The sequence below is a fragment of the Martes martes genome (genome assembly GCF_963455335.1).
Source record: "Martes martes genome assembly, chromosome: 7".
Lineage (NCBI taxonomy): Eukaryota > Metazoa > Chordata > Mammalia > Carnivora > Mustelidae > Martes > Martes martes.
Genome location: NC_137894.1, coordinates 140144937 through 140159795, shown reverse-complemented (window position 1 = coordinate 140159795; position 14859 = coordinate 140144937). Strand labels below are relative to the sequence as shown.

The 14859-nt window shown below is 58.0% G+C and overlaps 1 protein-coding gene across 6 annotated transcripts in view; it reads left to right on the top strand.

Moving 5' to 3' along the window:
* The window catches only part of WARS1 (tryptophanyl-tRNA synthetase 1), a 30072-nt gene extending 17196 nt beyond the window's left edge, over positions 1-12876 (top strand). For 3 of the 6 annotated variants that reach the window (XM_080807506.1, XM_080807507.1, XM_080807508.1), the window contains exons 7-12: positions 4403-4503; positions 6179-6291; positions 6496-6669; positions 10653-10793; positions 11646-11803; positions 12600-12876. In XM_080807506.1, coding sequence (XP_080663632.1) covers positions 4403-4503; positions 6179-6291; positions 6496-6669; positions 10653-10793; positions 11646-11803; positions 12600-12621 — 709 coding nt within the window. In that variant the 3' untranslated portion in view covers positions 12622-12876. Of the gene's footprint in view, positions 1-4402; positions 4504-6178; positions 6292-6495; positions 6670-10652; positions 10794-11645; positions 11944-12599 lie in introns of those variants that run through there. The other 3 variants (XR_013967064.1, XR_013967065.1, XM_080807509.1) reach the window with 2 other exon arrangements.
* The last annotated feature ends 1983 nt before the right edge of the window (positions 12877-14859 follow it).

The window sequence follows — 14859 nt, the reverse complement described above, 5'->3', positions numbered from 1 at the left end:
CATCCCCAGCTTGAGACGGAATTGTAGTTTCTCTCCGAGGACAGTCAGTTGGCCAGTGAGGGTCTTTCTCTTTCTTGGCATCCCTTTTTCCTCACAGAGAAAAGACTCGCTGGTACACTGTCCCCTCGCAGTCCAGTTCTTTGTTTTGTTTTGCTTTTTTAAGATTTTATTTATTTGACAGACAGAGATGACAAGTAGGCAGAGAGAGTGGAAGGGAAGCAGGTTCCCTGGCGTGCAGAGAGCCCGATGCAGGGCTGGATCCCAGGACCCCGAGATCATGACCCAAGCTGAAGGCAGAGGCTTAACCCACTGAGCCACCCAGGCGCCCCCAGTCTGGTTCTTTGAATCAGCCACTCCATAGCTGAAATATGCATTCGGAAAATCCTCGAAACTTTTTTTTTAAGATTTTATTTATTTATTTGTCAGAGAAACAGAAAGCAAGCGTGAATGGGGGAGCGCAGGTAGAGGGGGAAGCAGGCTCCCCACTGAGCAGGGACCCCGATGTGGGACTCGATCCCAGGACCCTGGGATCATGACCTGAGCCGAAGGCAGAGGCTTTAACCCACTGAGCCACGTAGGTGTCCCTGAATTGAAATTTCTGAAGTTTTCTTCATCCCAAATGATTGCCAAGAACTGTGTTAGAAAAACAAGACTCTGTCAAGTGTCCCAATAAGAATACATTGTTCTGCTCAGCAGCTACTTCCTGAGCACCTGAGAGGCAGTGCTGCCCCCACACACACACCCCTCCCACCCAGGCACTTGTCCTTGGGGAGGGGTGTGGCCCTGTCCCGGCAGGCTCACTACCAGGACGGAACGGAGTGCGGTAGAAGCTTGGGTCGGGCAGGGTTCGTACAGAGTGCGGAGGAACTTGCTCACTACCATTTCCGCCGAGCATCCGGCTACAGGACTGCCTCCGAGTGGTGGCTTATAGCCACAGGAATAGCTGCCTTCATAAGAAGTCTGGCCTTTCCACCAGCTGGTACCTGAGTTCCTAATTTTTTCATTTTACCTGTGAGATTTTTAAAATCCCTTCTCTGTGGGCATAGAGGCATTGTGGTGTCCTTGAGGAAACGCGCTCTTCGCAGGAGGGAAACGGACCCGGGTCGAGTCCTGGCACCTCTCTTTGGTGCTCATGAGTTGCAGCAAGCCTGGTCCACGAAATAGGGTTACATGAGACCTTAGATGTGCTCGTTAGTATCATTTTCGTGGTGCTTTATTTTCTCTCTTGGCCCTCATTCCTTAAGAAGTCCTGATTCACCTGCTCGAGCGCATAGCCACACCCTGGGGCCTGCTGCTCTTTTCAGGGCCGGGCCGAGGGGGCAACTGCCCAGTCACCGTGTCCTCTGGTGCCGCCTTTTGCCTCCCATGGCAGCCCCTCACAGCCTCAGTCCCCCACCAGCCAGCGCTCCCCGTAAAGCACAGATGGTTGTGTCGCTCCCCACCCCCTCCCACTTCTGTCATCCTCGGGGTCAGGGGGGCCCTGTTCCGCCGGGTCAATAAAACAAACAGTCACGGAGCGCTCTCTGCGGCCGGCGTCCTCCGGGGCCCTGGGAACCCAGCAGTGAGCCAAGCGGAGTGCCTGCCTCGCTGAGCCGAGGGGCTGGTGGAGTGAAACGAACACCCCCTTGTATCCGCGGAGATGACTGAATGGTAGATGCCTGAACGGTGCTCATGAGGGGGCCACCCCACGACCCAGCCCGCTCCCGGCACATCCTGAGAGAATGCAGGGCCCGAGGCGACTTGCCTGGTCTGCCTCTCTGCTGACCGCCCTCTGCGTCCTCTTTGCTCGGCAGGAGCTTCTCTGCCTTGCTGAGCTCAGAGTGAAGATGAAAGCCCAGACAACTGAGAACCGAAGGTCTGTGCTGCCTCTTCCCGGAAAGACCTCTTAGGTTGAACCTAAGGTCAAGAGGGAAGTTTTAAAAGTTAAATCCTGTTTGAAACATCTCATTCCCTTCAAGAGGTTTTTGTTTTTTGTTTTTAACAGTTGAGCTGCTTTTTTATCTTGAAATTTAACTCAAAATCCGGAGCTTTGATTTAACAAAGCTCCGTCCTGGTCTTCAGGAGCTGAAACTACAACCAGGCCAGCCTCCACCCTCTTTGGGCAGGAGCGGAGTGGTGAGGGCCCTGCGGGCCGAGAAGCCCAGAGCAGGCCAGCTGGCTCCAGACACCCTGTCCCCGCACTCGTCTCTGGCCCTGAGTGTGGGCCCAGAGAGCCCTTCCTCCCGGGAGCCATGAGGGATGGCTCAGCCTGCTCATTCACACGGTGGGCCACACTGGTGCCGGGGACACCGCCGCTGGCAAGGCCATCTTCCTGCAGCTGTGTCCGGTTAGCTAGTCATGGCGAGGGAGCAGGCAGTTAACAGGTGACAACCAGGTGATAATGAGTGCCATGAGGACAAAGGAAGGGGGGTTCACCCTGCGGTCAGGAGGTCGTGGTGCCTGTAACAGAGTCACGAGGACTTGATGAGGTACTACAGATAATGTGGCCTTCGAGCAGTAGCTGGTGAGTGCTCGGCAAACATACGATCTAAAATCACGTTCAGCTTTAAAACCCTGTCCCAGGGCGGGCGGTGGGTGGGGGGACCCTGTCCCTAGTTCCCTGTGTAAGGTCACCGGGCACCCAGGGAACCGATGCCCCTCCTGGATGCACTCACAGCCTACAGCCTGCAAGACATGAGCACTGGCTGGCAAAGAAGAAACTCACCTTCCAAGAAAGGTCAGGGCTGTCTTACTCAGAAATACTGCTCGGACACCGTAGGGCTGCAGTCCTGTCCCTGGGGTGCTGTAGACTCTTCCCTCCCGTGGGGGCTGGAGGCCGTCTTGTGCCTTGTGACCACTTGTGACCGCAGGTGGAGGAAGGTTGGCCACTGGCTGATTTGCCAGAATTTGCCATTGCCTCTCCCTGAGGATGCATGGAGTGTTTGCCGTGGCCCTCTCCCCCCGGTGGCAGACAGCTGCTTGTCCTCACCAGGTGTAAGTAGTGTGGGGCCTCCTGCGGTCTCCCAGGACCCCTCCGAAAGGAGATAGTTCCTGTCTCAGCAGGACCACAAAGCAGGCATCTTTCCAAGGAGCACCCATGTTGGGAGCACTTCGCATATTGCAAGGTTCCCGGTGTGTCCTCTCTCTGTAACACAGTCCCCACCTCCCACCCCTGACCAGTGCCCTGGGCCAAAACTGAGCAGGCTGCTAAGTGAAAGTCCCTCTCTCTCTCCCAAGTGGGACTCCGCTCAACTCCGCACAGACCGTGGTGTGAAGCCTTTGCCATTACAGTCCTCCCTGCCTCGTGGCTGACCCCACCCCAGGCAGCCAGTGCCTCTGGATTTCTGATACCCCAGCCCCACACCCTGCCGTCTGCCCAGAGACATTCAGGATTTCTCCATCCAGGGGCGGAAGTCTTCAGCTTTCAAAACTGTGAGATGTGGTGAGAGAAGCAGAGGCATTGTGGCCGGACAAGCCTGGGTTTGGATCCCAGCTCGTGTACTCGCTGGGTCTGTGCCCTGATCCTAAACCTCTCAGAGCTTCAGTCTCCCTGGAAAGTGGAGGCGAGGCTGCTACATCAAAGGAGGAGTTGAGAGGTGTTAACTTGTGTCCAGCACTTAGCACGGCTCCTGCGACGTGATGCAAACACATAGTAAGCATTAGCTCCCCCACTTTTTCCCTTCCTTTGTGGGGCCTGACACCTGGTCGGGTGGAGAGTAGAGCTGCTGTGTAAGAAGTCCTTCTGGGTTCTACCTGTTCCTGTATTTGCTTCATCCTTAGCCTAGGTCCTTCTGGCAGCAGAATGGCTGCCACGGCTCTAGGCCTCATATCCACATCCCTCACCATCCAGGAGAGAGCATCCGGTTGCTTGAACCAGCCACTGTGGCCCAGCCCTGTTGCTGGGCACGGGGTCAGCCTGCCCGGACAGCATGGCTGCCGGTGGTGGACAGGGCCGTGGTGGCTGGACATACTGGTTTCTCTGCAGATACTCTCTAGCAGCACAATGCAGAACAGAGTCTGTCTCACGGAAAGACTCCCTTGGGGCTCCCAGACTGGAAGCTCTGCTGCACACGTGACCGCTGACTCGGGCAGAGTTGTTGTTGTTGTTGTTTCCGGGTTTTTGTTTTGTTTTGTTTTTTTCCGGGCAGCGTTTAAATGCTCCGCGTCAGTCCCTGAGTCTCCAGGCATTCTTGCCTCATGGGCCCGGCGTGCGACGTCGGTCTCACGCTGGTGTCCGCACCTCCCTGGCAGCTCCGCGTGGCCTCCTCTAGCTCTCTCTGCCTCAAGATGCGTTCTGGGCACCTTCCTGCCCGGTCTGTGTCCTTGGCCCACACCGGCGTGCTCAGGTTTCACCATCCACTGCTTCGGCCTCGGCGGGAAGCTGCCCTCTGAGCCTGCGGTTTGATCCCGGTTGTCTTTGCAGGATGAGCCCAGGCTTCTACAAGAACGTGGTGAAGATTCAGAAGCACGTTACCTTCAACCAAGTGAAAGGCATCTTCGGTTTCACCGACAGTGACTCCATCGGTAAGGAGCTCGCCGTGGCCTGCGCCCCAGGGTGAAGCGCCGGCGTCTGCCCCGGGGCCCGGCGGCCCGTCAGGTGGCATCCATCGCCCCTCGCCTCCCCACAGCGACCCCACGGGCAGGTCTTTGCCGGGGACCGGAGGAGCTGGTGTGATGCCTGCAACCCCGTTTCTGGGCCTCGATGCTGCACTTCCGGAGACCGTCTGTCGCCCCTCAGCCACCCACTAAGAGGCTTAGAAGAAAGGAGGAGAAGGGCGGGGGTGACTAGAGTTCCTCTGCCTGCTCGTGGGGTCCCAGCCCGTGCAGGCGCCTCTAGTAGAGGCCAGAGCCTCCGTTTCCCCCATAAGAGGAGGGACTTGGCCAGAAGCCCTGTGGTGCCCACCCTGCCCGCCCTCACTGTCCTTCCATGGCTCGGCCCCCTGCACACACACTCACGTCCCTTTCCGTGTACTTCCATGCCTGTCAGACTCATCAGCCTTCACCTAGACCCTTAGTTCCCAAAGCTAAGAATTGATCCCTGAGACTTGTGGGTCTCCTGATCCTCTTCCGTGTTTTGTTTCTGCGGCACCGCTCCAGGCCCAGCAGCCGTGAGCCCGGGACGGCATCCCAGAGTGTGCCTGTGGGTGCCACGTGGGAGAGTGTGCCCCAGTGGGAGGGGCACAGCCTGGGGCCCTGGCGGTGAGGGGCAAGTGCAGAAATGCCATGGAGAGGCCTCACTGGGAGTCTTTTCACATGAGCAAGACCCCTTGATGTTTCAGTGAGATGCATTCCTGACAACTGGGGCATAAACCCTGTGCTTTTGAAAGGGTTTTTATCCTTGGAAGGCCGGCATTTCCTGGGAAGATGTCTCAGGGAAAGCGGCACTGGGCAAACGAGAGACAGACCTATGCCTAGTTGCACACTGTGCTGCCAGGCACCCGGGTTTGAATCCCGGCCCAGCCGCCTGCTTGCTGTGTATTAGCTGCAGCGGGCTGTGTCGACAGTCTGAGCCTGAAAGTCCGTGTCTGCAAGATGGGAGCCATATGGCACTTTTTCATAGAGTTGGGAGCAGGAGACAGGCCCAGGGTTGGCCCCGAGCACAGCCTGGCACCCACACACAGGGAATGGCCACCGCTGCTCTGTGTGTGAGCGGGGTGCTGGTGGTGGTGGCAGCGTGAGTGTGCCCACGTAGCACAGATGGCGGGGGCTGGCCCAGCACCGCTCGTCAGAGGTCACATGAAGGTCGGTGCCCTTGGACCCCTTGTGCAGGTCTGAGCAAATAGCGGTAGCGATGTTAACAGCAACGTCCAAAGTACTGAAAACAGTTTTGGGTTCCAGGTATCAGAATTTATACGATTAAAGGCGAGGAACAACCTATGTGCCTATGGGTAGAGACGGGCTAAACACTCCCTGCCACTTTACAGGATAGAAACACTTAGCAACCACCCAAGTGAGGGAGAAGTAGATAGTGTGCGGTCACAGCAGAAATACGGAGGGAGGCTGAGAAAACGGAGAGAGATCCACGCTGGGCCTGGAGATCGTCTCTCTTCCCTACTGTTCTGTGGTTTCAGATTCTCGTGAGTGATGGTCACTTCTCTAAAGGGGAGAGCGCCTGTTCGTGTTCATTCCTTTTGCTGGGTCAATTAACCAGAACAGGAGTCGACGTCGTGTGTAAAAATACTTTGTTTACGCTTTTCAGGGAAGATCAGCTTTCCCGCCATCCAGGCTGCCCCCTCCTTCAGCAACTCGTTCCCTCAGATCTTCCGCGACAAGACGGACATCCAGTGCCTCATCCCCTGTGCCATCGACCAGGTCAGCAGGCGGGGCGGGGCATCCATCGGTCTGGGGCATTGCACTCCTTGATGGGAAAGGAGGTTTTAAAAGGTGCTGGGCAGGGGGCAATCCTGTAAGCTGACTGGGAGCTGGGAGCTTCCCATGGAGGCCGCGGACGTACTCACAGGCTGACGGCCAGCCCATTTCTGCCAGCTGTCCTCAGAGTCCCCTCTCCCCCCACAGGATCCATACTTCAGGATGACAAGAGACGTCGCCCCCAGGATCGGCTACCCTAAACCAGCCCTGCTGCACTCCACCTTCTTCCCCGCTCTGCAGGGGGCCCAGACCAAGATGAGTGCCAGCGACCCCAACTCCTCCATCTTCCTCACGGACACCGCCAAGCAGATCAAGACCAAGGTGAGCACTGTCCGGGCCAGAGGGGCAGCCCATGTACACAGAGCAGGCGTGCCTGAGACACACGCACACGCATCACGTGACTGGCCTTCCAGCGTCCTCTGCCACGGCGCTGGGTTCCAGGGTCAGTTACAGCCACTCCCTGCGAACTCCAGGCGGCCTGTCCCTGGGCCCAGACACCAGATGAACTTAACTCTGTGTCCTTTCATTTAGGCAGAATTTTGGATTTTTCTTTTCTTTTTTTCTTCTCTGCTTTTCTCACCAGTGCTCGGCTCTGGAAGCAAAATCCTGGCAGTTTTCTTTTTTTTAGGATTTTATTTATTTGAAAGAGTGCAAGAGAGAGCATGAGTGGGAGGAGTGACAGAGAGAAAGGGAGAAGCAGGCTCGGTCCCAGGACCCTGAGATCGTGACCTGAGCTAAGGCAGACGCTTAACCGACAAAGCCACCCAGACGTCCCATGACAGTTTTTTTAATGATGGAACGTGTTCCGCTACATTTCCAAGCAGCAGCCGTAGTCCGGCAGATGGACCGGGTGCTTTATGTTTTCTGGCTTGACTTCTCATGGGGAGATAGTGGGGAGCACCTTTAGAGGGATGAGGGCCGGAGAGGGTGACCAGCCTGGCCAAGGTGGGGCTTAGGGGCACGTGTTCCCCACAGAGACTGGGAATGGGTGGTGCCCTTCATCAGGACAGTGCTGTCCGGCCCAGCGTGCATCGGGCGCTCGGCAGATGTTTGTCAGGTCACCAAAGAAATGAGAATTAGAAATCTGTTTGAGCTTTTTTCTTTCCCAGGGCCCTGCTTCTGCTGCTCGCAGGGCCTGAACAGGTGCAACCCCCTCCCTGTCCCATGAAGCTGCTGACATTTATTTGGAATCCAGTGTGTGTTTATGGGTGGGAACTTTACAGCAGGAGTGACTAAATCCGTATCTGAGGGGTGTGATGCAACCCTCCGCTGGCGCTGGCCCTTCCAGAGTCCCAGGCAGGTTCCAGCGGACAGCGGACAGCGAGGGGACCCATCATGTCCCGAGCCTCTTCCAGGAAATAGCCCCGCCGACTCCGCCGCCGTCTGCTGGAAGCTACTATGTTCAGGGCTCGTTCTTGCCGTTTCACTACTGGCTGGACCTTCCAAAGCCTGGAGTCCAGACGCGGGGCAGGAAGGGGGCGAGAGGGTTGGTGCTCCTCTTCTCTCCAGGAGGGAAGGCACTTTGGTTTTTTTAGTTGTTTTGAGGAGGTCATTTTTGGGTCCAAAGCATTTTTCACTCACTTAGGGATGAGCAAAGGCCCCGAGGGTGGGCGGGCAGTAAGTGTGAGGTCAGGAAGCACATAACTGCAGAGGCCATATGAGTTGTGAGCAGCCTGTGTGGCAGGACAGGGTCAGTCCCCACGCCCACCTTCCAGTCCAGAATCCACCTCACACCAGCCGGAGCGGGGCATCTGCCCCAGCCCTCCTGCAAACAGCAGTAGCAGCCATGCTGGGCACTGCCACGTGCTCACCTGTGTCATCTCACTGAGGTCCTACCAACCACCGGGAGGCCACGTTCATCTTGTAAGCAAGGACGTCAAGACTCAGAGGGACCAGGCAGTTTCCTACCTCCACACAGCTGGGGAGGGTTGGGGTTAGGACCGGATCCCAGCTCCCCCATTGCATGGTCCTTCCCGTGGCCTAGAGTCAGGAACCCCAGGTTGTCTGTGCCCTGCCACTTCCCTGGCATTGGCGAATGACCTTGGTGTCCAGGTGAGACATCTGCGAAGTAGGAGCGGCTGTACTGATTTCATAGGCTGGAGACAAGGCCTGTGTGGGATCACATGTAAAAAGTGTTTGTGAGCTGTAAAGTGCGCCCCAGGTTTAAGAATACAGTTGAGAATGAAGAGTCGGTCAGCTCCTTTGCGGGCGAGGCCAAAATAGGCCTTCCCCAGGCTGTCACACGGGCCCTGCCAGAGCCCACCAAACCAGGCTGTCCTACAGGCAGCCTTGGAACCTCGTCTTGGGGACGAGTGTCTGTAACACAGTTTGCCAGCCTGGCTACCCACTTGGGATTTCTGATCACGAGATCCCTGTAGCACCCCTGCCCAGAGCTGGCTTTGGGTCCCAGGGCAGGGGTTAAGGGGGCCCACCGCACCCGAGGCCTGCAGGCCAGCTCACCTGTCCCGTTGGATTGTAGCAGCCAGAGTGCGCCGGCTCTTGGAGTTTGGCGCTTGAATCAAGCTCCCTTGTCCCGCAACCCAGACATCCTCACCAGGCATAGTTTCCTTTTACACCAGATGATACTGGTTTGGGTACATCTTACTTGCTTCTGTCATTTTGGACCCTGGCCCCTGCGTTGTGGTCCCCACAACCAAGGCTGCTTTCCGTCCCAGCCCAGATCGATTTTCCTGTTGGTTTCCCATTAAGCAAGGCCCCAGCCACACTGAGGACCGGCCAGTCTAACACCAGGCAAACTTAAGCCACTCTCAGAAGACTGGTGTCCCAGGAAGGGTCAGCCTGGCTCTGCCATCCACTGCCACATACAGCAGGTCCTTGACACTGTGCCCCGTTTTCATCTGTAAGGTGGAGAAAGCAGCACAGAGGTCATTGGGTTGTTGGGGATTAAGTGATACGATCATGCTGACGCCCACCGTTTGCCGTACATGCCATCATGGGACGAGGGGCCTGCCCAGCAAGGAGTAGTGCGTAGGCAGCAGCAGTACCCATGCACCTTGGAAAACATGAGCAGACATACCTTTCCTCATCTTGCTGTCAGACGAGGACTGAGAAGTGTCCCAGGGCCCTTGGATAGCCTTTAAACCAGCCCTGGGAGCCTGGGAAGCTCTGTTCTCAAGACTTTCTTCCTGGCACTGGAGTGTCTTCCCTGACGCCCTGCAGTGACCTGGCTTGGCCTGCGAGTCTGAGCACAGGAAGAGACCCGGGCAGGCCTGCCCAGGGCACCAGAGCTCAGGAGAACCCAGTCCTGGTGCTTTCTCTTCCTGTTTGTTTTGTCGTTGCGTGGTTGGTGCAGTTTGCTCACGTTGATTTTGTTCTGCAACTTGCTCTTTTGTTTTGTGGAGGAGAGGGAAGACGAACGTGTAATTATCGTTACTCTGCCCGCCCCCAGCACGCAGCCATTCACGCTTCCCCTTTGCCGGGGCCCAGAGCAGGTGCCACTCCCTGCCGCCTGACGGCCTCTGCCCCTGGCGTCCGCCTGCTGCCTGCCCAGGGTCCCGGAGCAGCCCACCAGTAATTGCTGTGTGGTCCTGGGAGGGGGAGTAAGCGTCTTCACGTGGGCACCGCCAGCTCTACCCACCCTTTTCCCCAGGAAAGAAAAATAGGGTGACATTTGTACATAGTGGGTCTCTCAAGTGCTCATGGGAAGAAGGTTGAGGAGACTTTGTCCCTTTTTGGCTTTCCTTCTCTGGCTTCTTGGCCCTGATTTCTCCAAGATGGTCTTCAGTGATTCCAAAACCACTCTGCTAGTTTCTGAGTCTTTTTTCAGCTCTGGGGACTGCATGCTTTTAGGTGGGGCTGCCTGCAGGTGCCGACTCCCTCTGCACGTCTCCTGGACTCCGCCCTCCCTTTCGAGCCCCATTCTCGAGGCTCCCGCCCTCCCTTCCACGCCAGCAAAGGCAGCAGCCCCCCTTCCCAGGTTGTCTCTCTTACCCGAAGGACCTTGTGTCCGTCCATCCCCGGAGGATGCTTCGCCCATGTTCCAGCACGGCTGGCGCTTGGGCTCTCCCAGCTCTGTTCCGTGTTTCGTGGGGGTGGGGGTCCAGAGCTAACCCACTCCCTCTCCCCCTGCCCTTCAGTTGGCCGCATTGGCACGGACCGGGCTCACCGGGCAGGCAGGAGCAGTTTGTGGGGCTCCTCCTCCTGACCGTGAGCCCCAGCCTCCTGCCCCAGAGACCTGACGGGGCAGAAGCAGCCCCTGGCCCGACTGGCACCCTCAGCTCCCAGCCGGCTTCCACGCGCAGGCGGCCCGGCCCCGCTGCATCTCTGTGCTCTTGCCGCCGCAGGTCAACAAGCACGCGTTTTCTGGAGGCAGAGACACTGTCGAGGAGCACAGGCAGTTTGGAGGCAACTGTGACGTGGACGTGTCCTTCATGTACCTGACCTTCTTCCTCGAGGACGATGACAAGCTCGAGCAGATCAGGAAGGTGAGGCCACAGGCCACAAGGTCCAGCCTCTCTCATGGGGGACCTGGGGGACGGGGGGTCTGGCAGCCGAGCTTAGGGTGGTCAGAGCTTCGGGGCTGGGCCTTGGCAACAGACCCTCAGCTGAGATGAGGTGAAAAGCGAGGAGGTCTGTCTGCCCCTAGCCACGTGCCAGGAAGCCCGGTGACAGTCACAAAGCAAAGCACAGACTGTGGTTACCACCCACAGTGGTCTCCCTGGCCGCACACCACAGACCAGGGAACTCCCAACAGGACAGAATGACAGTTCTGACACCGCCCGCACCGAGTCAGCGGGGCCTTGCGTGGCTGTGGTGCTGGCAGGACCCCAAGGCTCACCCGGGGGAGGCGAGGGTCCTGGTGCGGCCTCTCGGCAGCAGTTGGGTGAGAAGTGGGAAGAGCCCAGACAGTACATGTAGCCTTTCCTCGGGTTTTCCGGTCCTCGGAACCTTCCCACGGAGGTGATCCTGACCGAGGACTCTGTGTGAACACGTTAAAGCTGGTTGTAGCGAACAGTCCAGAGCAGACTGCAGAGCACGGGGAACGCTGTGTCGGAGCTGCAGGAGCGGGAGGCCAGGAGGGAGCTGCTGGCCGGCTGGGGCGCGTGGAGCTCCGCCCTGCAGAGAGGAGGGTGGGGGCGGCGACCCGGGGCTGCGCGGCAGGCGGGGCCCCTGGCATTTGAAGAAAAGCACCGGGTAAGGTGCACGTCTTTGGACTTCCGGGCACCACCCCTGCGCCAGGCTCTGCGCGGGGGCTGCGGGCTGGGCTGGCGCCCAGAGGAGGCAGGGGGCCAGGCGCGTGAGCCGCCTGTCACTGTGGTCTGTCTCCTTTCGGGCAGGACTACACCAGCGGTGACATGCTCACTGGTGAGCTCAAGAAGACGCTCATAGAGGTTCTGCAGCCTTTGATCGCCGAGCACCAGGCCAGGCGCAAGGAGGTCACAGACGAGATAGTGAAAGAGTTCATGACTCCCCGGAAGCTGTCCTACGACTTCCAGTAACACTCCTTTTATATGTGCTTATAAAGAGATGTAATTTACCAATAATTCCAGCCCAATCAAATCAGCACTACCCATAGGCTCTGTCACACGGTAATTACTGGATGGTATCTGGAAGCCCTGTGTGTGTGTCCGTGCGTTTTTTCCCGTGACGTCCTCCTTTCTGTCTCGTGGGCCAAACCCTTGGGGTCACCGGGTGCCGGCTAACGTTCCATGGTCAGACAGTCCAGCTGGAGTCTCTCCCTCAGAGCATTCCCCCATGTGGGACCTTCGGCTCCGTGTCCGCAGGCCAGCCCGTCAGGTCCATAGGACAGCTGCCGCCGGTCCCCGCACACTCTTCAGACCTGCTCTGGGAAGGAGCGTGGAGTCTGTCTGCGCACCTGAATCAAAACGGCATTAGCATCAATTAAAACATGCTTTGGTGAAAAGTCTACATGCAGCAGTGTGATGGGCACAGGTGTAATTCAGGCCGTGCCCGAGGAAATTTAGAAGAAGCCTTGCCAGCTGAAAGCTTTGCTAAACGTTTGGCTACAAGAGCTCCCAGCTTGAAAGCTGCTTTTCACGTTGAATATTGGCCCAGGTTGGCCAGGCTTTATTAAATTGAGTCTTCTGTGGGCGAGACTCCGGTTCCCTTACCACACTCCAGACCGTGCATGCACCCGCTCCAGGAATCGTGCTTTTCCCCCGATGTGCTAACACTCCGTCCACCAAGTAATCCCCGACACTCCACCCTGAAAGCCAAGAGCCGCTTCGCGCTGGTCGTGCCAGATGCTGAAGGCTCTGTTGTCTTTGCAGATGCTTTTGTTTTGACACTTGACTGGCGTGGAAGTCTTTCTGCACAGAGCAGTGCCCCGGGCCAGGTGGACGTAGCTAGAAAGCACGCGGCAGCCCTCCAGGCCCCCAGCGGCCTGTCCCCGGGAGGCTTGGTAAACCGTGCACCCTGTGTAGTTTGGAAAAGAGGAAGACCTGTCTCAGGGAAGGCCCAGGCTTGAGGGGTCTGTGCTTTCCGGAGGTGCAGGGTCCACCCCCTCGTGCCGCTCGTTGGCGTGAATAAACTTCCTTCGGTCCTGCCTGTGTCGCTGTGCTCTGTCTGGGCCTCAAGGAGGGACCGAGCCTGCTTTGGGCCCGGGGCGGGGCTGCCGCCAAGTGCGGCAGCTGCTCGGAGGGTGGCCCTCGCGTCCACGGGATTACCCAGAGGGGACATGAAGTGGAGACACAGCGTGGAAGCCCCCGTGGCCCCGAGGTGCAGGCTCCCAGGAATCTGCTGGGAGGTAGCCTGTCTGCCTTCTAGCCCTTGGCAAGCGCCCCTCTGCTGGCTGTCACAGCTCATGGGATGCCTCCAGCCGCCCAGCAGGGATGTCCCGGGGCACGGCCGTGGGCTGGGCAGTGTGGCTGGTGTGGGAGCCGCCTGTCCGCCTCAGGCCTTGCAGGGGTGGAGCCCCGGGCTCCCTCTACCTGCCCAAGCTCACTTGCAGGTGGGGAAACTGACACTTGAGAGAGGCAGTGTGGCTTGTCCAAGGCCACGCAATGAGTTTGTGACAGGCAGGCCTGTCCTTCTTATTTGCTGTGTCCACACGCACAGAGGGCCTGTTGCACAAATGAGGGCGCCGAGGGTCCTCCCCGGCCTCAACACGCCCCTGGCCAGAGCCCCCAGCCCCCTCACCTGGCTGGCTGCAGCCCTCCATGGCTAAGTGACATCTTGTCGCTCCCTGGCACCTATGTCACAGGTGCACTGAATGGATAAAACGAGGATGGCAGAGCACCAGGGCAGGAGAGCACATCACCATTGGGCCACCCCTCCCTGCACAGGCTACATGACTTTGGGCAGGCCACCTAACCTTTGGGGACCCCCACCCCCAGCATACCTCATGCTGGGGTCTTGAGACAGTGCGCTGGGTTAGAGGTCAGGTGACCTCTGCCTTGTCACTGCTGGCAAGGGCTACAGCTCCTCCCACCCCCACAGTTTTCTAAAAAAGCAGGTTCTAAGGGGATCCCCTGGGTTAGGAAGATAGGTGCAGCAGCCCGGCAGGTGCTGGAAGGAGGTCAGGTCGCAGCCCCCATGGTGTGTGGGGACTCCTGCCAGAGAAGTTCTGCCAGCCTGGGATCGCAGCGGAGCTGGGGCTGGGGACGGGGCACAGTGGGGAGCAGGGGGTTCACAGTCCAGGACGAGAACAAAGAGGGGGCTCTCTGCCACCTGATAGATGAGCTCTCCCAGGGAGTTCTGTGCGCCTTGGCCCTTCCCAGAGGCCCACGATTCTCCCGTCCGCTGTGGGAGCCCTGGGGACACCACCCTTGATCTCCCACTTGAAATTTCAGGTGCAGCCCGAACTTCGTTAAGGTGACCACGGTTAATGGGAAGACCCAGCTGGGCCCACCTTCTCGTCTCCATTTCTAAAAAAAGGGGCTGGGTCAGCTCTGCAAAGGGCCTTGTCACCTAGAGAGCATGAGGACCTGGGACCGGGCCTTCCTGCAAAGCCATTTCGCTAATGTGGGTGTGGCCAGCGGCTCAGTGACCCAGTCCCCACACTACCCCCTGGTGACTGGCAGACTGGCAGAGCCTGAAGTACTGCCAGTAATTCTTCCCAGGCTAAAGCAAACGGGTACTAGAGGTCTTCTTGCCAGAAGTGGACATGGGGTCAGGGTTTTGATGAATTTGTTAGTTGGTAGGTACCCTCTTCCCAGCACCTGGCTAGAACGCCAGCATCTTTCACTTGAAGCCGGATGAACTTCCTGGAATCCAGGGCAGGACTTCCCTCATTCCACACCCGGTGAGCACTCTGTGCTGGACAGAGTCCAAGTCAGACGTGGGTGGAGCGGGGTGTCGGGTGGGGCCAGATGAGTGACCAAGGAGCCAGGACCCCGTGGGAGCCTAAAAAGCAGCCCAGTGGTCGGGCTGGGAGAGCTTCCTGGAAGAGGTGTTCTGGGGAAAGGGTGTTCTGGCAGAGAGCACTGGGTGTAAGCAAATGCATGGGTCAGTATGATGGAAGCAGACTGGGACGGGAGGGAAACCAGGAAAGAGTTTCCAGAACACAAGAGGTCCTTAGGTCCAAAGACA